The sequence below is a fragment of the Panicum hallii genome, chromosome 4 (genome assembly GCF_002211085.1).
Source record: "Panicum hallii strain FIL2 chromosome 4, PHallii_v3.1, whole genome shotgun sequence".
NCBI classification, from domain to species: domain Eukaryota; kingdom Viridiplantae; phylum Streptophyta; class Magnoliopsida; order Poales; family Poaceae; genus Panicum; species Panicum hallii.
Window position 1 is genome coordinate 32974100 of NC_038045.1, and position 24850 is coordinate 32998949.

Consider the following 24850-nt stretch of genomic DNA (forward strand, 5'->3'; position numbering starts at 1 on the left):
GGAACTCATCCTCCTATCACGAGTAGTTGAAGTAGTCGCCGGCGTGTTAGTGGCACGGCACGAGCTAGAGTCGAGCTGCGTAGTCGAGGTCAACGTAGTCGTTCGCTCAAAGATCCGATCTCAAACTTGATGAATTGATCCGCCGCGTGGAGTGGATAATCTTGATGAAGAGGTCCTTCAGGCTCGCCCGATGATCTCGGCGATCTGCTCCACGGTGGGCGCCAGCTGTCGGTATTTTTACCGCCAGTCTATCTAGGGATACCATAAGGTAGGAGATTATTTGGGGGATTGCCGGATCTGGAACTTGAAGGTAAAACTTGAAGGTAAAAGTGAGGATACAAGACACAGATTTAGATAGGTTCGGACCGTCTGAGTAGCGTAATGCCCAACGTGCTGTTTGGAGTATTATATATTGCACCCTGCGCTTGAGTGTTAAGTTGTCTGTTAGTTGTTCCACCGATCTAGGTACCACAGCCCTCCTTTATATATCATAGGGGGCGCGGGTTACTAGTCGGTCACAGGGTAGACTCCTAGTAGGATTACAGAGGAATCATAGTAGGAGCCCGACTTCTTTTTCCTTATGGGTAGCTTCCTTGCGGGTACCTGGGGATCTAACCCTAACACTAAGGTTTTGATGAAGTGTCCAAAAGAGTTGTATTGAATGACGATTATCTTTTATAAAATCCTAAGATCTGCTACTTATAGCATGGGGGCTAAAAATCCTAACTTGTCACGACTTAACAAACTTGAACGAAAATAAAAAACAACTAAATCTACTATATTTACAAGATATCCACGAATGAGATCAGACTCCTAGATTTTCTCTTGACATCATCTCTGAGTCCTATCCGAACTGCTTTCAGCCGCGCCTCTGACCGAGTCCGCGCCCAGCTTTGACCGTTTGTCACGTCAAGTTTGACCGGGATCCTTGACAATTTTGACTCGAATAAACCTCTCCATGATCCTATCAGCTTTTATAAATAATTCTACAAATTTTTAACGTCAACAGAGTCATAGGACTCACCATGACACTTGCCATTGGATCTAGTTTAACGTCACATTAAACTTGAGTTCGTGCATCGTGCTTGATACTAGGCCGGGAGAGTATTGATGTTGGAAATACATCTAATAGAACTAGCCTTAGTGTATCATGATCATCCTTTGAACAGTCGAGTGTTTCGTTCCATATTCGATTATAATACGAAGAAGATATTTAGATTCAAGTGCTAATATCCAAAAATACTAATTTACCACTGGCTTTCCCAAATAGGAGATCTAATAGGTGGACTAAACTTTTACTAAAGCTTAAAAACTTTAGCACGAAGTATGAATATTAGTAGATGCTAATAGCATCCAATTCCAACCATAGCTCATCCAAAAACATCCAAAGCGTGACAAGCCAGAGCCGAAACCGACGACCGCCCACTTCAAAACGAATTTGCTTCGGTGGTTTGGACGGCAATCCGAATAAGAGATTGCATGCGGACGGAGAGGGTGAGACGTCAACAATTGTAACGCGCAACGACGCCCATCCGGGCGACCATCTCACGGAGTCACAGTTGTAGCGCGCAACGACCAGCAATCTCTCCGTCCGGTATGGGCCACCGCTTTTCTGTTTTTTAAAAAGCAGGCAGCTCTTCGTCGTTGTACGGGAATCGATAGGTTGCAAGTATCCTCCTTCCCCTGCCTGCGTTGCCCGGTCCGCTTTCCCCCATCAGCTCACCTCAGGGTCTAAATCCCCGCACGCCGATGGACCCCGCCCTATCCCCCGCAGGCCGGCGCGCGGCCGCCATCGCGCGGCACCTCGCCGCCGGCGCGCTCCCCGCTCCACCGCCCCTCGCCGCCGCGGCCGCGCTGCTGGGCACCTCCCCATGCCTCAGCTACGCGCCGCCGGAGTCGGCCGAGAACGCGCCGGCGTTCCCGCCCACGGAGCTCCGTGCGCTACTGGACGGGCACCACCTCATGGAGCGCGACTGGGTCTTCCGCGTCATGGAGGAGAGCCAGCTCTTTTGCCCGCGTCAGCGTGGCGGTGGGAGTAGGGTCTTCGTGGCGCCGGACTACAACGACGGGAAGGAGGCGCAGCGGGAGGCCACGATGCGGCGCGTCGCGCACCTGGCGCAGCGAGGTGTGTTCCGCGGGTGGCTCACCGAGACCGGAGCCGAGGCTGAGCTCCGCAAGCTCGCGCTGCTCGAGTGCCTAGGCGTCTACGACCACTCCCTCGCCATCAAGATTGGCGTCCACTTCTTCCTCTGGTACGCCAATTCCCCCAATTGCCCGTCGGTTTTCCTCATCCCACGTTTTCTCGTCGATTACTCGATTGGATGCTTACAATTCGCATAAGAACAACGCTTATTATTGAAGAATTGCGCGGGTATCTATCTCCTCTGTTTCGGGCTCTGACTTCAGATGGTCGTCTATGGTGTTCATCCTAGAGCTAGGAGCTTCGCCTCTGTCCTAATGTGCACTGGTTGCATTCTATTAGGACGATGCCTTGTTCTGACATGAAATTAAGAAGATTAACTTGATCAAAATCAGGGAAACTTTGACGCTTCTGTTATGATGAATTTAGGTTCCCTCCGGTTGCTCTTGTAAGAATTTTAGTTGCAGCGCTGTTTGGGTTAGTTAAGATCTCCGGGGATTTTAGTACCTTTTGCTGACTCGGGTTTGAAATGTCTTATGTTCTCAGATACGAATGTGATCACAAGTTCTGTTTTTTATATGTGTATATAATAACTCACCGTTGACCAACCTATGGAGTATGACAAATACGGAGTACGGAGTAATAAGGATTTCTTTACAAACTGGTTTATCTGGTACCCAAATAGTAGTGGCTTTTATTTATACATACTTTTCCATGGTGATAAGATAGAAGACCAAGTTGGCCTAAGAACAAGAGTCAAAATGCTTGGTGCCGGTGGCTGTATGCTTTGCTACGTTTATTTTGATTGGAAGTAAGAGTATATGTATATCCTTGAATCTCTCTGTTTTATTTAGTTCTAGGTTGGAAAATTTGCAAGACTGTCTACTGTAGTAAGTAGGGGTATATCTGTTGAAAATGGAACAAAGGTTGAAATTTTCAAATCTGTTGTTTGTTGAAACTAAAATTTCCCGTGTGATGGCCTGAACAACAAGCGTACGAATTGTACTAAACGCAGATGCAGAACGTGAGACTATTATTCACTTGGCATGTTCATACAGTATGTCCACGCTAACTCCCGCGTACTCTTTCATTGGCACGTTCGCTCGGTTTCTACTCTCGCGCTTTGGAATCTTGCTCCCGCTTCATTCGTCATCTTGCCTCTCATCTGGGTACAGCTGTAGAATCTGTTTATACATGCACGCACATCCACCCTACATACGCACACCTCACTCATGCCACAAACGTACAAACAAACCTACAACTACACACATACTAGAATCGCGTCCGCCGGAAAACTTCGTAGGCGACGGATGCGTTGCAGTCCCTTTGTGGCTCCACGCTTGAGAGGCAACGAAATTTAATATGGGACATACCCTGGTGAGAAACGCGAGCGATCCAGGGATCAACTTGCGCCCAACCGTTCGCACACCAGCGACACGACCGACCGAGCTAGCGCTCGTTCTCATCCCGCCTCTTCGTTTACCTCAAAGCTGCTTCGTTGTCCCGCTCCCACACCCGTGTAATCATCCAGACCTCCTCCACGGCTTTGCCTTCTCCGTGCAGAACCCCAAACCTTTCGTGATCCGCGATGGACCCGACCTCACCTTCACCGGAGGCTCGCCGCGCCGCCGCCATCGCGCAACACCTTGCTGGCGCCACGGCTCCTGTCCCAGGGAGGATTTCCTTGGAACCGTCTTGCTGCCTGAGCTACGTCGCGCCGGAGTCCAGCGAGTCGCCGCCGGCGTTCGCACAGAGCGACCTCAGACGGCTGCTGGACGGGCACAACCTGCCCACGCGTGACTGGCGCTTCCACGCCATGGAGGAGAGCCCCCTCTTCCGCAGCCGGCGCGTGGGGACGGGCGGCAGGGTGTTCGTGGCGCCGGACTTCAACAAGGGGAAGGAAGGGCAGCAGGACGCAACCATGCAGCGGATCGCGTACCTAACGCGGCGCGGGGTGTTCCGAGGGTGGCTCAGCGACGACGGCGCCGAGGCCGAACTCTATAAGATTACCCTCCTCGACTGCATCGGCATCTATGACCATTCTCTCTGGCCATCAAGATTGGTGTCCACTTCTTCCTTTGATGATTACTGCTACAACTACTTCCAGCGTTATTCACAGTTTTAGGCCAGATCCTTTCTGCGTAGTTACTGGGTGCTTACTGCTAAAACATTCCCAAGCTTCATGACAAATTAACAAGTTTTATTTCATTTTTTGTTTCATTGGATTAAGTTTCATCTGGTGTTATGATACACTGGTGTGGAAACTTTGAGATTGTGATTCTGTTGTGTTGCTTGTGTTGTGCCATCATAAAAATCCGTCGCTTGTGCTGGATTGGTTATACTAACAAAAAAAATGGTTAGTTTGTATCCAATAGCTATGGAGCTGGTGTCGAACAGCTCGAAGCTATGATTGATGCCAGCATCAGGATGTCCTTCAATATTGTTCTTTTATTAGAATTTATTTCGGACTTGTCACATAAAATAAAAGACTGCAGCCTCTGTCTTTTCACATCTAGATGGTCGTTTCTAAGAGTTTCTTGTGGCTCTTTCGACTAACGTACAGGAATGGTTGGAAAAAAAACAGCACGTTTTTCCTTAGATATTTCCTTTGGCAAGAACGAGCTTGTATTGCAGTAGCAGTTCACCTAGTTTTACTGTTGTTGGTACTACCAACCAGGGACTCAGACCCCCCAGTCCCCAAAAATACTCAATGCCTTGCTGGGCTGCCTTCCACCATGGATCAACTTTTCTTATTTCCTTTGGCAATTAATTTAATTTTTTGTTCAGCACAAATACTGGCTCTTCCAGAATTTCTATCACTAATTTTACATTTACAAAGTTATCTGGAAGCGGTCCTCTTTGATGACATGTTTACATCCCTCTTTGAAAACATTGAGCTGAATTCACATCCAAATTTAAGGAGCTAATATTAGCCTGCACCTTAATTTTAGCCTTAATAGAAAATCATACAATTATTTATTGTATTTTGTATTGTATTGAGTCCAAATTTATTGTATTTATTATATGGAGTTCTTTTGGTTCCATTTTTCTCATGTTTAGTTTGTATAATTTCTTTAATATTCCAGGGGCAGTGCTATTAAGTTTCTTGGAACAAAGCGCCACCATGACAAGTGGTTGTTGGCCACGGAAAATTATGATGTCAAGGGTTGTTTTGCAATGACAGAACTAGGCCATGGAAGCAATGTCAGTGCAGATTTTTGGGCTAAGAATTTCAATTTCGGATGGTATATATCTTGGTTACCATGCTGATTAAGCTCTGCTTCACTGTTTCTTTCATACAAAAGGTGCGAGGAATAGAGACAATAGCAACTTATGATTCAAAAGCAAGAGAGTTTATCATAAATACTCCATGTGAATCAGCTCAGAAGTACTGGATTGGTGGAGCAGCTAACGTAAGATAACACTTTACTTTCCTAACTCTATGTGTCTAAGCTGCGCATTTGGTTATAACTTACTAAAAATGTTCATGCCCTTTTGCAGCATGCGACGCATACAATAGTCTTTTCTCAACTCGATATAAATGGGAAAAATGAAGGAGTCCATGCTTTTGTGGCTCAAATTAGGGATGAAGATGGAAATGTGTTGCCTAATATCCATATAGCTGACTGTGGCCATAAGATTGGATTGAATGGTGTTGATAATGGGCGGATTTGGTGAGTAATTGTATTTCTTTTTTTTCTTGTTATATATGCCATTCACTGTATATCAATCTACCTTTTACCTCAATACCAGGTTTCAGAATATACGTGTTCCTCGCGAGAACTTGCTTAATTTGGTTGCTGATGTTTTGCCAAATGGGCAATATGTTAGCGTGATAGATGATCCGGATCAGGTCCGCTTCACTCAATATGTTGACATGATAGATGTTTTGTTAATTTTCTCTGAAGAAGTAACAATGTTGATTTGCAGAGGTTTGCAGCTTTCCTTTCTCCGCTCACACTTGGTCGAGTAAATATTGCAGTTAATTCAGTCTACATTTCAAAGGTGTGGCATTTTTTTCCTGTAAACACAGATAGAAATGTTTTGGATGATGAATTTGACAAATATAGTCCCCTAAGCTTGCAGTTATTTGCTTTAAAAATTCAACAAGGTAATTAATCAAACTTGTCCCAGTAAGGGGTAACCAACCAGCTCATTTGAACAAGGGATAGATAACAAGTTGATTTTCCCTGCAAAACCTAGCTCATTTGAACAAGCATGGAAATTATCTGGGACCTGATTGTTTGTTTGAAGGAACTGATTCTATCTTTTTGCCAGCAAAGATAGGGTTGATTTGTTCTAAAATAACTAGCTTGGCCAAGTTTTACTCTTTACTGAGCGAATGTGCCTGGTGTTCAGTGTTGAAGCATGGATACAACTGTATTGGACATAGTGATATGCTATTTACTTTCCATACATACAGGTAGGCTTAGCGATTGCTATGAGATATGGTTTGTCGAGGAGGGCCTTTTCATTAACACCAGATGGTCCTGAAATGTTGTTGCTAGATTATCCCAGTCACCAGCGACGCCTTCTACCACTGCTAGCCAAAGTGTATGCTACTATCTTGCTATTGTTTTGTGTACCTATAGTTAATATTTAATACAACTTCTTACTCTAGTTTAGCTAATTTTTGTTCCAAGCTAATTACCTTCTTGTGGTACAAAGCTTCCATACTCTGTAATTGATAGTGATAAATCATAGCACTTTTTTGCCAATGGTTTCATTTATGTAGCAGCTATCATTTCACTATGCTTCCTTGTGCAGATGTCTGATGAGCAGTGCTGGTAATTTTATGAAAAAGATGTATGTCAAGAGAACTCCTGAAATGAGCAAAGCCATACACATTTACTCTAGTGCCCTGAAGGCCACACTAACTTGGCAGAATATGATTACGCTTCAGGTACTGTTAGTGTTGATAGAGCTACCGTTATGTTTCTTTATTCCAGTCACTTTTCTCACTGGAGTTTCTATTAAATGTATAGGAGTGTCGTGAGGCCTGTGGAGGCCAAGGTCTAAAGACTGAGAACCGCATAGGAATTTTCAAAGCTGAATTTGATGTCCAGTCCACATTTGAGGGTGATAATAATGTTCTAATGCAGCAGGTTATTGTTGTTTTCAGTCATCCACGTATTTCATGAAAGCTGCTTCGTGTGGTGGTAAAAATTTAATCTTGTTTAGGTAAGCAAAGCACTTTATGCTGAATTTTTGGCTGCACAAAAGAAGAAGAAACCATTCAAGGGATTGGGATTGGAACACTTAAATGGTCCAAGCCCTGTTATTCCTGATAAGCTGACAAGTAGCATATTAAGGAGCTCCAAGTTCCAGGTAACCATATTTTAGTTTGTTACTTCTAATATATCTCTGGCATGCATACAGACTTAGAGCTTGGGTTTGTGCACATGAATAGATGGACCTGTACTGCTTAAGGGAGAGAGATTTACTAAAGCAGTTCACGGAGGACGTTTCTCTCCATCTTGCGCAAGGAAAAAGCAGAGAAAAGGCTTTGATGCTGGTATAATTCGGATTTCACTGTGCGCTATTTTTCCTGTTCAAAAATTTCTTTGTCATTGATATAAATGACATTCTCCCAGAGCTACCAACTTGCTGAAGATTTAGCTAGAGCATTTACTGAGCGTACAATCCTCCAAATATTTTTGGCAGATGAGATGAATGTTCCTTCTGGTTCCCTAAAGGTATATTCACACTCTTGTTTAGTGCACAATTGTATTATTTTGCTTGCCACTATTGTCGAATAAATCAATCCTTTCTTTTGTCTTTTTCATTGGAAAGTTGAATTATGTTTCATATTTCATTGCAACATAATGCTAATGTAACCTTTCATATTCCAGGAGGTGCTGCTCTTGCTGAGGTCTCTATATGTTATGGTCAGCATAGATGAATCTGCGTCTTTCTTAAGATATGGATATTTGTCACGTGACAACGTAGTCAGTGTGCGGAAAGAAGTCTTGAAACTGTGCAGTGAACTCAGGCACCATGCGCTTGCTGTTGTCAGTTCTTTTGGAATCCCTGATGCATTCCTTAGTCCACTTGCTTTTGACTGGATTGAGGCAAATGCGCTGTCAACCGGGAGCCACTAATCTCAGATTTCCATATAGAAGCCAGGTATCCAGTGGAAGTACAGATGCATTTGCTGCTTCCTGTAGTTTACAAAGTTTATGATAATTGTTGTGAAGTGTATAGTTGGAAACGCAGATGCTTTTTCAAAATGGAAGGAAATGCTGATGCTGATCCACGACGCAAGTGGGGACTTCTTGAACCTGTTCTGTAGAGTACCATGCTTCAATAAGCAAACGTAGCTTACAGGCTACAGTCCATGTAATGGGTATTACAACAGTAATAGCTTACAGAGTGATGTAACTGTGGTTTGAACAGTAACAAAAAAAATAAGTTGATAATGCTGCCTTCAGGATGCTCAAGCAGCGATCCCATGTTCAAATTCATGTTGGTCAAATTATTGATGCAGTTATAAAGGCATCAGTATGGATATATTTGAGTACATCTGTAACAAATGTTGATCACCTGTGCATCTTAATACTCCCTCCGGTCACAAATGTTTGACATGAAAAATATTTTATTGTAAAAGTGAGTTGATCCCTATGGACTTAGATGAGGAGGAGATCAACACATAGGATCTTCCATATTTTTGGATGCCATGTAGGAAGTTTCTCTATCAAATGTGTTCCTTTGCATTTTGATAAGCTGATGAGTGATGACAGAGGACATCCAGCCTGTGATTTGATAAAATTTTGGAAAGAGCTGCAGGTCGGAGGTGGGAGGCTGCTTGGATCTCGTATGCTGCTAGAGTAGTTATTATTTAGACATGCTTGGCTAGCATCCCTGACTACTATCTGCTTTCTTTATTAAGTTTCCAAAGTGGACAATTAAGTTGATTAATACACATATGGCTAACTGCTTATGGAATATTCTGAAAGTAGACACAGGTTATCTAGCAGATTGGGAAAGTGTTAGCATGGTGCAGGACTGAAGGAGTTTGGGGATTTTACGTATCCCTAATTGGAGAGACCTAAATGTTAACCTGCTCGGATCTTGGCTTAAAAGATACCAGCTGGGTGGAGATAAAGTTGTGGATACATTGAGTCCAAGAACAAAACTGATAAGCCTAATATTTTCTATAGCTATGTGGCTATACTTAGTTTCTTTTGTGAAGATGATGCTATGATCGGGCAATTCTCTTCCAACGGGATTTAATCCTCTTAGAATGTATTTGGTGGGAGAGCAAGCTGGGATGGAATGGTTCCAACCTAGTTTTCAAGAATAGGATCACTCCATCCCTCCATCCCACTTGAGGACCTGGGGTCACGGCCATTGTCACATCCCAACTGTGATGGCTGTGTTCTACCATGTGGAATGAGTTCGTTCAGTATCTAGGAGAATATTCTCCTACGAGAGCCACTCTATCCTACCTCATCTACCAACCAAACATGAAAAAGTAGGATGAGATGATTCCATCCCACCACATCCCATGAACCAAACACTACATTAGTCTCTGTATAGGATGCTTATCTTTAGAGACATAATCCCAGTACATATTCCTGCAAACCATACACACCTATTCTTGTAAACATGGATTAAATCGTAGCCGAGTCCCATGGCACTAATATACTTCATTATCTCATCGTAATATGCCGGAACAGATGACTACGAAAATGCATCGGATAACACCTTTAGAATTACATTAAATACAACATTGCTGATCTGACAAAAAGACTTGATGTGAAGTAATTTCATAATAAATATAAATTATGTATCTCTAAATCTAGGGGCCACCTTATGACTTAAAAAGTTCTTTTATACCTTATAACAGTTTCTTTTGACCATCAAGTTCATTAGCGATGCACATGTCCGCTATCATATCAAGAGGACTATCATCAGTGCCTTCTTCCATGCCGAAACAACTATCCTCTCTATTAGAATAATAGTGCAGAAGCGATAACCAAGAACGCAAAACCAAATCACAAGATCACACAAAATGAGAACGACACTAAGGCACAATGTTTTTTAACAAGGTTCAGTGATGAACCTACATCCTCAGGGTATGACTATAGGCGCTCCTCCCCATAAATAGCAGCTACACCAGCATTCGGGCACCACTGCGGCCTCGCCGCTGCCCACACCAGCAGCCAAGTTGTGTCTCGGTTACAATGGTAGTGCCCTCATAATTATGAGGCCTAGGGATACAAAGTCCGACCCAAACTCTATCCCTAACATATCAATTACAGCTCAAGTCCAATTGTAACCGAACTGTACACATATTCAACACACTCCACCTTAGTGAATATGCACGCCACCTTGAAGTCATCCATGCTCGAACCTCCGTGTACCGGACTTGAGTCGTCTCCCTTTGCTACTCACTCAGAACAGCTTGACGAGGCCGATCCCACCGCCTCATCGACCTCCAGACACAACACCGCCACAGTTGCATTGCCATCCATGACTCCACATTCAACAACGCTTGGAGTATTCTAGGGTATCATAATTTTTTGTGGGAAGCACTATGGAAGAAGAGAATGATAAACCTTACCAGAGATATCAACCAACTAATATTGCAGGGGTAAAGGGTATGATATGATAAGGGTTGAACAATGACCGTGACATAGGAGACTCTAACCATAGAGCGGTAAGCAGCTGGGAGAACAGCGAGCGAGAAAGACTCTAAAACACTTCTAAACTAAATGAGCAAGCCGCACTCGACTAGACCTTGCTTCGAACTAGTTATCGGGAACTAGAGCTTACTTCGGCGGCCATAGAGAGGAAGGACTACAGAAAGAGGTAAGAGGGGAGTCCAACGGTAAACAACAACTACTAATTTGAAAACATCCGAACGTGGTGGACTACAAAGGATGGACAGAGTTGTCACCAGCTGCCATCTACCGCACTATTCCATGGGGTGGAGCACACTTCCAGCTAACACCAAACTAAGACACCACATGTGCACTTGGTGTTAGGAATTCTCTTGAGGCCTTCAAGAGAAATCCCCCTCAACCTAGGGAACTAACTTGAGCTCCCTAATCCAGGCGAGAACACCCGTAAGGTAAGATCCTGATAACAAGATAGAAAACAAAGACTAAACTAGAGGGAAGCACTTCCGCATACAAGCTAGATAACTTGGAAAGATAAATAAATGCGGAAAATAAACTGACTTAAAAGATAAAGAAGATAAATTATATTGATAAAATATCATAGGGAAAGATACAAGAGCTATACCAGACTTCCGATGATAACTCCGGAATCCCGAGACAAGCTCGACTTGACTCTAACTCCCAAACTAGTAGACCTAACTCTAGAAAGTGAAAGATGGAATGAGAACTCCTTCATGTGCGTTCACAAGTGCTGCATGCTCCTTTATATTATAGTGTAGGAGTGACGAGGAAGAGGTTGGTAAAGCCGGTAGGCAGTTGGCGACGAAGTGGCGCCGCCCGGCCCTTGCATCAACCGCCTCTTGATCCTACAATCTCTATTGCCTCCTGGAGGCGGTTAGCTTAACTACCACGGCGCGGTCTTAACTTGGCGTGAAAGTGGAGGCCGGCCAGCCTAGGTGGGACCGGCCAGCCAGGGACTTCATCCCAGATCGTCTGATCCACCGCCTTGACTCTTGGACGGCTGAGATTGTTTACCCACAACTTGCATTGGTAAGTTTAGCGCCGTTTTCCTGGTGTGTGGGCCCTTCATTCCATGTGCTAAGCCTTTTCGGTCCATTTGATCAAACCAACATTGAATGCATGGCTTAGGGGTAAGTTGAGTGTGTTTTCTTTGCCTTGGATCAACGACATGGCGGTTGGCGGTTGGTGGAGGTGCCAGGCCGGTCGGCCTGGAATTTTGCCCATTATGCCTGAAATTTATACCATGTACTCCTGCATTTACATTTTATCCAGAACTTATGGAACTTGGTCAGTTTAAATAAAATATGTATAAAACATGGTGCAAAGCTCTATTTTATTTCCGAGAAGTTGACGATCACAGTATGTTTCAATAGCCATCAACATCGTACACTAGAGACGAGCTGGATTCCATGGGATTAGGGGTGGATAATGAGCCAGCTCAGCCCGGCTCGGTGCGGCTCATTATCTATACGAGCTAGCTCGGCTCATGAAACAAGCAGAAAAGCTAGCTTGGCTCAGCTCTGTCTAGCTCGTGAGCCAGCTCGTTTAGCTTGCGAGCTATCAATTCCAGGTGAGACTACGAGAGACATTACCGATGACAAATCGAAGCAGATCGAGGAGAAGAGGAGCTCGCATTATGCAGCATCACCGGAGGCCGATTTGAGGAGCCTCGAGCTCTCGCTCGCAGCCAGGCTTGCTCAGCTCTGTCACTGCTGATGAGGACAGCAGGGGCGGATAGATGGAGGACACCGAGGGATGCAGGGTGCGACACAACGAGTGCTGAGTAAAGGCCTAGGGTGGTGCTGGCTCGGGCTGCCACACTGATTTGGCTTGGACGTGTGGTGAGCTGTGGCACAAGCGGCCGGCAGGGTGGCTGCTTGTGAGGGAGTCGACGGCAGGCGAGACGCGAGCTGTGGTGACCTCGTAATATGAGTGGATAAGACTGTTTGATTGGAGGGTTTGAGCTGTTAGATAAATAGGTATTTTCAGATGCATTTTAATTCTAAAATTACACATACCATACTAATAATTTCATAACTATGATGAGTGAAACAAGATATGTGCACGTATTTCAAGTTAACGTGAATTTAATCAAAAAGAGGAGTATCAGACTATATCCTAGATGGGTCTAGTGCCGGAGGCACCGGATGCACTATTACCAGCTGGAGTAGACATGCTCGACTGGTCTACTTGAAGTAGTCGAACGAATTCGGTGCGGTGCAGATTGTCTTCAGGAAGTAGTCGTACGAGTTGTTGAAGTAGTTAATCGAGTTGTTGAAGTAGTTGATCGAGGCATCGAGTGGTCGTACTTTGAAGCGTCCCCTCATCCGAGGTGACTAATGTGATACAAATATCAGTCCCAGGAGGCTGATAACATATTTATTACATCAGATGATTCATTACCGTACAAACCATCGAGGTAGCGGGCACTGAAGCGCCACTATCAAGAGGGACAACATAAGGACTACAAGCCAAACTAAAGTGCCAATGAAATCTAAGATAACATCAGAGTCTTGCGCCATGGTAAGCTTCCTGTGGAGACCCTGAACCACAGGCAAGTTTGGGTGCAGGACGACGACCTACTCGACGTCTTCAGGAATGAAGTTCGGATCCTTCTCTGTAAAAACTAGGCAAGAGTGAGTACATACGTACTCAACAAATCCAACCACACCCACGGGGGATACTAAAGATCATGCACAGGATATATCAAGGGTAAAGCTAGGGTTCATTTGCGATAAAGCGAGGTTTTACGCATGCAAAGGTTCATTTAATAAAAGAGTTTTCTCAAAATATTTCTGTAGTATTTGAATAATAAGTGGGGTTGATCCTACACAAAGGATCTAAGTTTTAATGCTACCGGGCTCCACGTCCACAGTAGCTCACGGCACAACTGCCGGACACTTTCAAAACAACTCACGCCACAAAACCAGCCATCCCAAAATGTCTATTGAAGTGACCATGCCGTAACTCGTCCAATACCGTGGACACGGCTATTCGAATAGATTTTACACTCTGCAGAGGTTGTACACTTTACCCACAAGTGGGATACCGCACTACGAACACCTTAGTGTCGCTGTGGATCCTAACAAAGTCATTACCCACCTTAGCTGAATCTAACTAGCCAACACGGAAGCAACCATGGGGTTAATGACCTATCAATAAAGTCATAACCGGGACATAACTCACACAGATCGTATTCCTTTTCCATGATCTCCCGTTGCTCACCAGCTCTCCTTTTGGCTAGCAGAACAACTAGTGGGGCTTATGCTAAGCCGTTGCCCACACAACGGTCGAGTGGTTGTACGATAAGTGGGTTAGGCAAGATGACACCTCAGTTCATCCATACATTGACAAGACGGACATCTCCCGACCATGCTCAACCACAAAGGTACAAGCTCACCCGTGGCATTTCACACAGGAAACACCGTCCATCTCATCATATTATATCCTTCCTTTATTTTCCCGAAATCCCATTTTATCTTGTATAACACTCACACCTTTATTTTCGATAAAGCGCATTGTGGTCATGATTAAAAATATAATAAAGGGAATAAAAGGTCCTAAGCATCTCTAGCAGTAGTTAACGTCCAACAGAGCAAACCCTATATAGACATTAATCTAGGTCATCAAGGAATTGTCATAGCAATCAAGGGGTGGCTATTCAACCATGTCTTGCAACAATGCATTTTATAAAACAGGCCAATAGGTTGTGTTTATAAAACTGGGATAAATATGCATCAAAGGATGGGATTGGACTTGCCGTCCTCAAAGCCTTCCAGAAGCTCCTCCTCGAGGTACGGGTCTTTCGGGCTCCGGCTCGCGGTCCTGCTCCTCCTCGGTCACACCGTCGGCTACAACACACAAACAATCACACAATAAAAACAAAGTTCGCCGATGAGCAAAAAAAAGAGGGAAATAGAGAGCTTTGATTAAAAAAAATAGAGAAGACTATTATATTTGTCGGATGTGGATCCTGAGACTTGGAGAGAATATTTGATGCGTGGTGGAGTTTGGAATCGATTCAGAACATAATGTCGCATGATATGGAGGGCTGTGGACTGCATAAGGAGGAAAGGTGGAGGGGGTTATGCACAAGTCTGCCTTTCTTCTTCCTTGAGACAGAACAGGAGGGGGGGGGGCAAACGGTAGGAGGGGGGCGGCCAGGCCATGGGCGCCGGCCCCCTGGTGCATGGCAACGCCCGGGGAGGAGGGGAAAACGAAGAGGAGGCCGAGGGGGTCCGATTCCGGCCCTCACCTCGTGCGGAGACGGTCTACGGAGGGCTGTCCATGGAGATGGATGGTGGCCGGTAATGGTGAGTAGCGGTGGCGAGCTGCAGCGTGAGGTAGAGGAGGGGAGGTGCTGGGGCCGTGTGGGCGGAGTGAGGGGTGGCCTGGGGGTCTGATTTATAGGCCGAGAGGAAGAGGGGAGATGGCTGGCATGGGAGGGTCACGGGCAGTACAGAAGGCTCGCCATTAATGGCGGCCGGGATGCTCGGGAACAAGGCGCAAGCTGCGAGGGCGAGGGGACGGGACGAAGACGGGCCAGCGCAGCAGCGGGCCGCACGCCGGCTTGGCATGCATGGGCAGTAGGCACGCAGCAGCACAACGAGTAGCAGCGGCCGCGGCGGCCGTGGCGTGACGCGGGCGGCGTGATGCACGTGCACAGCCAGCAACGGGGGCAGCGGCGGGTCGTGCGCTGGCCCGCACATGCGCGCAAGGAGCGGGCTACAGCTCGAGCAGGCAGTAGGCAGCACAAGGGAGAAAAAGAAAGAGGAAGCCAGCGCAAAAAAAAGAGACTGGGAAAAAAGTTAGAAGAGAGAAATAAAATGGATTTGAACAAAATATGAGAAAAGAAAAGAGGGGACACGCGCGCGGCACCGATGATCGCGGCCGGGCAGGCGCACGCGGCCGACCGCGACACGATGGCGATGTAACGGGACGGCGGGGCCAGTGGAAAAGGAAAAGGGACGGGTGGCTCCGCGGAAAAAGAGGAAGAGACTGCGCGATGTCGGAACGGCGGAAAATCGGGGGGTGGGCTTCGGGAGCTCAAGCGGCGGAAAAGGTTTAAAAGATTTTTTAAGCGAGTGATTGGTAATGCAATTTAAATAATATAAAAATGAGGGCGTTACATACTTGTTGAGGAAGTAGTCACACAGTTGTTGAAGTAGTCACACAGCTTCAGAAAGTAGTCGATCGAGACACCAAGTGGTTGTACTTCTTGATGAAATAGTCGTACTCGTTGGGAAGTAGTTGCTAAGAGCTTTAGGAAGTAGTCGTAAGAAGAGGTACGGGTAGCGATATCAACGGACGGAGTTGGTGCGTAGGGATGGATGGTGAACAGTACGCCGGTGAAGACGTCACGGTTCTGGGCGAGCGGTCACATGAAGACGCTCCCCAAAAACCTGATTGCCCGCTATCCGGTGCAGGACCTTCAGCGGGCAATGGTTCCGGAGGCACCTGCTCTCGCCGGAGATGTGCTGGAGATGTGCGCGCAGCACCGGTGATGGGAGTGTAGAAAAGCAGCAGAGGGAGGAAGAGAGGTGTATTCGCGTGCTTGAAAGAGGAGAAGATACCGGGTGATATACATGAGAGTGTGGGGATGAGAGGATGCACTTGGACGTCATCAACACCATCAAACAGAGTAATAGCAATTAACTCGCGCAGAATGAATCATTGTGAATGAATCGCGGTCATAGTGTCCATTACTTGGTTCAAAACATCTGCCCCACACCACAACACTTCATGGTTGAAATCCTCGTCCTATTTCATTATGAAATTACACAATAACTCCCTAGCATTTAATAGTGGGCTTTTAATTCTTTAATTGCAAATATTAGGCTAAAGGCTCACATATTCCAACATGAGCTCTGTGGAATGCTTGTTACCGGGATGATGGATGTTGGTGGGCTTGGAGCATTCATGGGTTGTTCAACTGTAGCGATGCCCCGTTGAACTGCTCAGCTCGTTTAGCTTGGAAGCAGCTCACGAGATAGCTCGTGCTCGTTATCTTAATGAGATAAAATACCAGCTTGAGCGCGCTCATTAGCGTAACGTGCCAAGCCGAGCCGAGCGAGCTAACGAGTTCTGAGCTTTCTTTCCAGCCTTACATAGGATTGAGCTACATGTGCACATGGGATGAAGAGTTGTGGAGGAGTTGCATGCCATTGATTTTGTATGTTGTAGAGCTCCACTTGCCACACCGTGTCAAGAGACAGTTTGGGAGATTGCAAGACTTCCCTCTAGAGCCTATTTCGACGTCCCAAGCTTTACACAAGTATGTGAACTGATCTTTAACTTGTTCATGTATGATTAATGTTGTCTGAGTACTGGCACACTAATATTTGATGGTCTTTCTGTTTATAGCAATATTGACAGGAAGAAACTATTCTCTGAAGATGATGGCGCGTTAAACATGCTAAACATGCTGGATCCCTTTTACAATGGGAGCAAAGGCAGAGGATGCATCCCACTAATGGGCTGGTCCATAGGCGCAACCATTACAAAGCGTACCTCAGTTGGTTTCATTCTGTGACAAGGGTTTCAGTCAAGCCTCCATGATCCAATGTGCCTATAGAGGAGCGTCTAGACATGGATGATGATGATGACATTGTTGATGAGTATGACGACATCAATCGCTCCGGAGTTCAACCGGAGAGGGCCCCCTTTTCAGAACTACATGGTAAGACACGCAATTGTATTTCCAATGTCGTTGATCTAATCTTTAGCTCATCTTGAAACATGTCTTGACTATTTACTTAGTCAATTGAGGCCCAACAACTTGGATGCCTTGCCAACGAGGCTGGCGTGGCGATTACACATGCTAGCGGAGGTCAAAATGGTTATGGCTACCAATGGGCTTTTGCCGAGGTTAGTTGTTTATGAAACTATCGCATAGATTGTACTTGGTCTTAAATCAAAATGAAATTTGTATGGCTGCAGACTGGACGGATTGTTATTTGCACATTTCTAATGCAGAAGGTCTGCCAGAGTTGCAAGCGGATGGCCGCGAAGCATAATTGCATGGCTGCACCTGACGAGGCATTTGCCCATGGAGAACAAGTGACGGGAGCTTCAAGTGGACGTGGCACCACTTCTACTCGGCGAGCACCATACCACTATGGAGGTGGGACAGCTAAGACTCCTTCACGCTGCACATCCAGGACTATCGCGGCTTCTAGGTCATGTGGTGCGCTCTCCCGAGGAAAAGCTATACAGTCACTGTTGGTCCATAGATATAATTCAATATTAATGCAAGCACACAGAATCAACGCTGTAGCACTTCACCCGGGAGCACTCCAGAGTATCGTAATTTATATTTTCCACGAGGAAGCAGTAATGGCTAAGGCAATCAGTAAATAAATCTCCAGAATAAATCAAGACTTTGGTGAACAACAACCCAGCAGGGGTAAGGTAAGGATAGATAAATAATAGTAGTGACACACGAGGATACCTTGATAAAATAAATAAGTGAGCGACCTAAGTAGTGGGAGAACAACAAGACAAGATAGATTCCTAGAAACTTCTTATGTACTTGAGCCAACTCTAGTAGAGATTTATAAGTGGAAGCAGAGATGTGGAAGAGAAACTGTTGCAGCTGGTCCAAGTATGCTTCGGGTGCTGGACGGGATAAGCTCCAGAAAGGGATGAGAAGGTGAGCTTGTGCGGTCTACTCCTACGTCCTACAGTACCAACCGCTCTCATGTGGTGGAATACATAGGCCGGATAGGGTTGTCACCACCTGCCGGCTACCAGTACTATCCATGGGGTTGGGTGCAAATCAAGTTAAGTGATAAATCTAGGCACTACACCTATAGATATAACTTAATACTCTCCTAAGATTCCAAGCAAGAGAGCACCCTCTCCTTGAGGCTCTAAGGAAAAGAGCCCAAGAGAAAGAATGTGAAACCCACATATAAGGGACTACAACACTCGCTCTAGTGCCAATCTAACCCAGCTTAGTCTAAACTAGATACTTGCATTAATAATGAAGTGTTGAAGGTAATCAACTCAAGATAGATAGAAGATAACTTTATATTGAAAGCTCAAAGTCTTACAAAAAGAGTAAAGGAAAAGATACAAGAGCTTATATTAGAACTCCCGAAGATGACTCTGGAACCCTGAGGCTAAGCTTGACTCGACTCTAACTCCCAACTACAACTAGCCTAACTCAACTAAAGTAGAAGTGAAGTAGATAGCTCCTCTTGATGTGTCTTGATCTCTGGCACCAACCCCTCTATTTATAGTGTTTAGGATTCTTGTGCGTACTTGTAGGCAGAAGATGAGGTCGGTTCGCTGTGGGCCTAGTTTGGCTGAACAAGGGGGGTTCGGCTGAACCACTTGTTCCACCGACTTGGCCATCCAATGCTCCAGAACGCTTCCTAAGGTTGGTGTGACTCTGTCCAAGGCGGTTGAGCATGCGTTGGCGACAAGTGTGGTTCGGCCGAAGCACATGGACTTTGGCCGAACCCCACCCAGGGCCTTGGTGCCCTCCGTTCCACCGACATCTCCCTTGGACAATGTGTGATGCATTCGTTAGGTGGGTGGTCGGTAAGTTTGGTTCATTTTCTCTCTTTTGTGGGACCATGGATCCATGGTTGTTTCCATGCAGCCCTAGGATCAAACCATCATTGAACCAACGCATGGGATGTGTTCTCTTTGTGTTTCCTTGCATGTGTGCGAAGTTGGGCTGATTTGGGCTCAACTTGGGTTTGGCCGAACCAGAGTTTCCTTAGTTTGGGCTGAATTTTGGTCTGCCACATCCATGCACCAAATACTCAACAAAACTCATAGAACATTATTAGTTCAATAAAACTAGACATGTTTCTTGTTATTTACTCCATATTATTCCAAGAATGTGGTGGTCGATTATCGAGATAACAACTGCCAACAAATCCCCCAAACTTAAACGTTCGCTCGTCCCTCAGCAAAGCTTAAGACTTAGGCTTGGTGGATCAGGAGTTGCATCAATGCCAACTTTTCTGCGGGTACTTGTGTACAACCCAACACTCTATTTTGTTTGAACCTCCTAGCTTTTGTTAATTTCATACCTTAGTACCTATGGGGTGTATAGTTTCACCTTGCCTTGGGCGGTTGAAGGTAGAACAACTTACCTTAGTATCTCCTACTCATTGCCTATTTTGGATCCTATCTCAAAGTTTTTTGATGTTTTTTTGAAAATAATGTTCCTCCTATGGTACTCTCGATCGCTCAAGTAGTGTATAAACCTCTCCAAAGGCTTTTCTTTAGCCTCAACTTCCTACATCTATAAGGCTTATGTGGATCTTGGGTAGGTAGTATGAGACTCACTAAGTTTGCAAAATTTTGCTAATCCAAAGATTGGTTCTTTAGAGGTGTATGCCGACTCAAACTCCGATCAAGATGAAAGTGATCATGGGATGATGGAATCACGCATGGAATATCCATCTTTTGAACTTCTTATTTTGTATGAATATTTTTGTTTCCCTTCTTGGACCATGGACCATCTTCTTTTTCTCTTTTCTTTTTTTCTTTTTTATTAATAGTAAATGTCCTTTCATGCAGGGAGTTTTTGATGAAATTTGGATGGAGTGTAGGATAAAGACAATTGAATTTTATTGATGGCATGGATGGATGTGGAATGGTGAACATGAATGATCGGTGATCGAGAAGGCATACCTCTTAAGGACCCAACATTTGACTTGGCTCATTTACAAAATCAAGTGGTTGTATGGTGATTTTATCATGTAAAATATTTGGCCTTGGTAGGTATTTCATAACCACGGAGGAACATGTCTTTGTAATTTTGAAATAAATCATCCGAGATTTTCACCTTACTAGAGCAATAAGGGAATTCTACCAAAATGTAGCCATATCATGCCTCTCAACAACTTAGGTTTGGATTAACATGTGCTCCCACAAAGTTTCAGGTTCATAATTCACTTATGCTGAGCAATTCAAGTACTTGTAGAGTATCATGTTCCAGACAAGGTACTTGTAGAAAATTAATAGAGCAACTATTCATCATTTCCAAAATGGAAGGAGCATAAACAAGATTCATGACCTAGTTGATTTATTTTAAAAAGCAAACATTTTTCAATTTTTGAAATTTTCAGATTTTTTATTATATATATATATTAGATAGAAGAAAAATTAACTAAGTAATTATACAAATAGCTAGCTGCATCGGAAAGGTTGGTTGTGGTCCTTACCTTGGCAGGGGGCCTCTCCCCCAAATGTTGTCGGTTACTCGTATGGATCCCAACTTCTGAAGAAATCGTTCATCATCTTGGTGTTTTGGTCGAGGGTCTCAATCTGCAGGACTCTTGTGTTGGTGTCGTCCAACGTATCCACCACATGTGAGATAATCTCATAGTAGTTTGGTGGGAAGCGGGCGGACTGTGTCGGCGTTTTACCACCGAGCCCATCGAGGGATACCCCCGAGGTGGTGAGTTGTAGGTAGGGTGTCGTCGAGATCAGGAACTCGAAGGTACAAGGAACACAAAGTTTAGACAGGTTTGGGCTGCCCGAGCGTAATACCCTACATCCTATGTGGTGGTTTGTATTGCCTTAGGTGTTGATCGGATTGATCTTGTTTGGAGGGGGTCCCTGCCCGCCCTTATATAGTTTGGGGGACAGAGTTACATGGAAATCCTAGCCAGATACGAGCTCAGGAGTCCTATCCGAGTACTTTTCGGGCAGTTTCCTTCAGTTCCGACTAGTTCTACTAGGTACAAGTAGTTACAATTGGTGTAGGGTGTGGGCCATGTCCCACCCCCTATACTAGAATACGTATGCCATATGCGTAGTCCCGTGGCTCCAGATCTGATAGAATGTGTTCTCCCCGGTTCATGACCGAATTGCTGGTGTGAAGGTTCTACTTGATATGCCCCTTTGGTGTACCATGAGCCATATGGCCAAGCATGGCACCCTCCAGATTATGCTCCATAGGATGCCTCTATCACAGACGTCTCTGGTGGTGGAGGTTGAGGACGGGATGGCCCTACGGTTTCCCCCAACCGTCTAGTCCTAGCCCTCGTAGTTGGTCCTGCACCTGAAACACTATGCCGAGCTGGTTCTCTCCTTTCCGGATGAGGAGGTCTCCCCTCTTCCAATGAAAGGGTTAGTCTTTTTATGGCATATAACCCAAGTCTCGTGCATGGCAACAGGACTTCGGTTATATAGCCCCTATAAATCATGATCAAAGAACTATCGGCCACCACGCGAAGCATGTGGCCTTGGACAAAGGGTTCCCCGGTAATTGTAGGACATTCTTTTTCAAGGTATGTGACCGTGGCACCATCAAGAATGTCCAGAGCATGCGCAATTCAAGTGACTAAGGAAGTCATCTCGATGCTGCCCGCTTGAGTCGGAGTGGAGCACCAATGCTCCGCCATGGATTTTATGGGTGAAAACTTAACTTCTTTACCATGGCATACATGATCAAAAGTTCATCGGTTCTAATAGGCCTCAAATCAGATTGTGGGTGCAAAGTCATGGCCAACCAGCGGTGCATAAATCTTAAGTATCTAGAGAGAATCTTTTATTGAACCCCAAAACATTGCTAAGCGTGTGCTAAGTGCAAGAGAGTTCTTCATTAAACATACAAAAATTTATGCTGGTGTCGGTGATAGCAAGCGTGCTTAGAAATTCAAGAGTGAGAAGTTTCGAACCTAGTTCTGTAGTTCTCCAAAAATCCGACCAGCCGACGTTGTGGAAGATGGACCCAAACTTGTTGTCCATACCGGTTTTCGTGAGGAGTTCCTCATCAAAAATATAAGTATGTTCAAACGATCGGTCTCTCATCATGGCAAAGGCCTGTTTCTCCAGGTCCGTCCTCAGAAAATGGTCCTTCCTCGGCTAGGACTCGGATTCTCCTTGATGTTGCTCCCTGGCTTGGCAGAGGGATGGAGTCCACCGACATGCTGTCCGAGACATGTGCTGGTGTCTACGAACCGCTGTCGGACCTGCTCTTGAACCTGATGTGCATCGCCTTCTTCGCACCACTCTTTTAGCTTTGTTGCCCACGACATGGTTCCTACAAAAGGTTAGAGAATACCCAAAGGACTAACACAATAATTAAGACAAGATTAGTGGTTAGTCGTCCTTGTGTGGCTAAACACCTCCACAAACCTTCTTTTGTTCAGCAGAAATTTATTCGAGAACTACTAAAACTGAAAATATTTTTGGGATTTTTCTTAACTAAGAACCACTAATGCAGTGCTAAATTGCTTGAGAAATGGAGAACAGAAGTGCTCAACAGCTGGGAGTTTGTTTGCTCGAGCTGTGGTGTGAGTGATTGAGACCGCGAGCACTTGGATTTATAGCAGAAGGAGGAGGAGCTGGTTCGGCCGAACCTGCATGCTTCGGCTGAACTCCATGGTGCTCGTTCATCCACATCCTTGAGCTATGGCATAGAGCTGCAGGTGGTAGTGCTGCTTTCGAGGGTGAGATGACAGGAATGTTGGAGAGTGTGCTTCGGCCGTATCATGGGGGGTTCGGCTGAACAGTGATCATCATCTTTTCCTCAATGCTCTGCTGGGGCTTGTCCCCTGCACGTTGATGTGTCTCCCCTGCAGAGAACGCACTCGAACACATGGTGGTAGGGTCGACCGAACACATGCAGTTCGGCCGAACCCCCAGCACCCTTTTTTTGTTTTCTCTTTCTCTAAGCTAATGATGCTACCAATTTCGAAATTTAAACATGCTGATTCAAAAATATAAATTGAGGAATTAAATATGAAGGATACAAACCGGTTTACCTCACGGTGAGTGCTCGCGTTTTTAAGTCCTTGAGCTAGACTTCCCCGTCATTTGTTTTTGCTTGATTTAACGTCGTCCGATCCTGGAGATGGTGATCCCGTCATTTCAAAATTTAAACGTTTCTAAGAGGCGATGTCTTTCTTGCGCCAAACTTTAATTGTCTTCTTTGGTGTGGTGTCTTTCTTTGGTTCAGAGGACTTCTGTTGTGCCTCTGTTTTCTTGGTCATCTTGGGTGTGCCTTTTGATTTCATCTTAGGGGTTTGGTTTGCCTGCCGATGTTGTTCGTTCTCTTGGTGCTTCTTCATTGTGATGACCACGACGTCCGTCTTTGGCTTGCAAGGAGTTCAATTTTCTGCATATTGCCCCTACCATAAAGTATTCTTAGCATCGAGCATTCTTCTACCCTGGGCTTGAAGGCAAATTTCTCCTTCTTTCCATTATGCTCAAATTAGTTTCTTCTGCTCTGACCTCGATGTTCGCGTTCGTGGTGCTCAAGAATGGACTCCCAAGGATGAGAGGTGTCGTTGTGTTGACTTCCATATCTAACACAACAAAATCAACGGGTACGAGGAAGTTCCGGATTCTCACTAGGATATCTTCCACTATACCTTCTAGGTAATGAACCGATTGATCCGCTACCTGCAAACACATAGATGTAGGGGACAATAGGGTATGATTCAATTTATCGAACACTACCTTGGGCATCACGCTGATGCCGGCTCCAAGGTCGCATAGGGCATGATCAAAGTATTGTGTCTCGATAGAACACGAGATGGTGGGACATCTGGGTTCTTTCTTCTTTTTTGAGAGAGTGTTTAGGATCGCGGTGCTACATTCCTCCGTTAGCTTGACTACCTCAATTGTTGGCATCGGCCGTTTGTTGTTGAGGATGTCTTTGAGGTACTTTGCATATGTCAGAACCTGCATAGCCTCCAGTAATGGAACATTTACGTAGAGCTTTTTAATTACCTCTATAAATTGTTCATCTATGGTGGGTTTCTTGTTTCTTCTCCGGAATGGTAGTAGCATCGTGTCGTAGAACTCGTGTAGAGCGGTTCTGCCTCCATTCTTTGCTTCTGAGTTCTTTTGAGGAGATTTCTCCTGAGGGTTGTCCTCTGATTCCTCCTCATCTTCACTTTCTTCCTCCTGTGCTTCCTTGTTCTTTCCTACTGCAATAGTCGGATATGGCGGGTCTAGAGTGGACTTACCTCCCTCGTGGTTACCACTTTAATCTTTTCGCACGGAGAATTTTTGGGTTACCCCGGGATTCTCCTAGTTTCATTTGAAGGTAGAGAGGTAGCAAGTTGAGCTACTTGGGTTTCTATCA

General features: G+C 45.2%; 1 protein-coding gene across 3 annotated transcripts; it reads left to right on the forward strand.

The window, feature by feature from the left end:
- The first annotated feature begins 1647 nt into the window (after positions 1 to 1647).
- Positions 1648 to 8783, forward strand: LOC112889449 (acyl-coenzyme A oxidase 3, peroxisomal-like). Of its 3 annotated transcripts, none has more exons than XM_025956097.1 (14): positions 1750 to 2252; positions 5227 to 5344; positions 5446 to 5553; positions 5642 to 5814; positions 5894 to 5993; positions 6071 to 6145; positions 6564 to 6694; positions 6908 to 7043; positions 7126 to 7245; positions 7322 to 7468; positions 7551 to 7655; positions 7735 to 7836; positions 7993 to 8266; positions 8345 to 8783. In XM_025956097.1, exons 1-13 carry the CDS (start codon positions 1750 to 1752, stop codon positions 8239 to 8241), a joined length of 2067 nt encoding a protein of 688 aa, XP_025811882.1. In that variant the 3' UTR covers positions 8242 to 8266; positions 8345 to 8783. The 3 variants fall into 3 exon arrangements, with proteins under 3 accessions (XP_025811880.1, XP_025811882.1, XP_025811881.1); XM_025956096.1 differs by having other exon boundaries at positions 8357 to 8702; XM_025956095.1 differs by having other exon boundaries at positions 1648 to 2252; positions 7993 to 8783.
- Positions 8784 to 24850: the final 16067 nt, after the last annotated feature.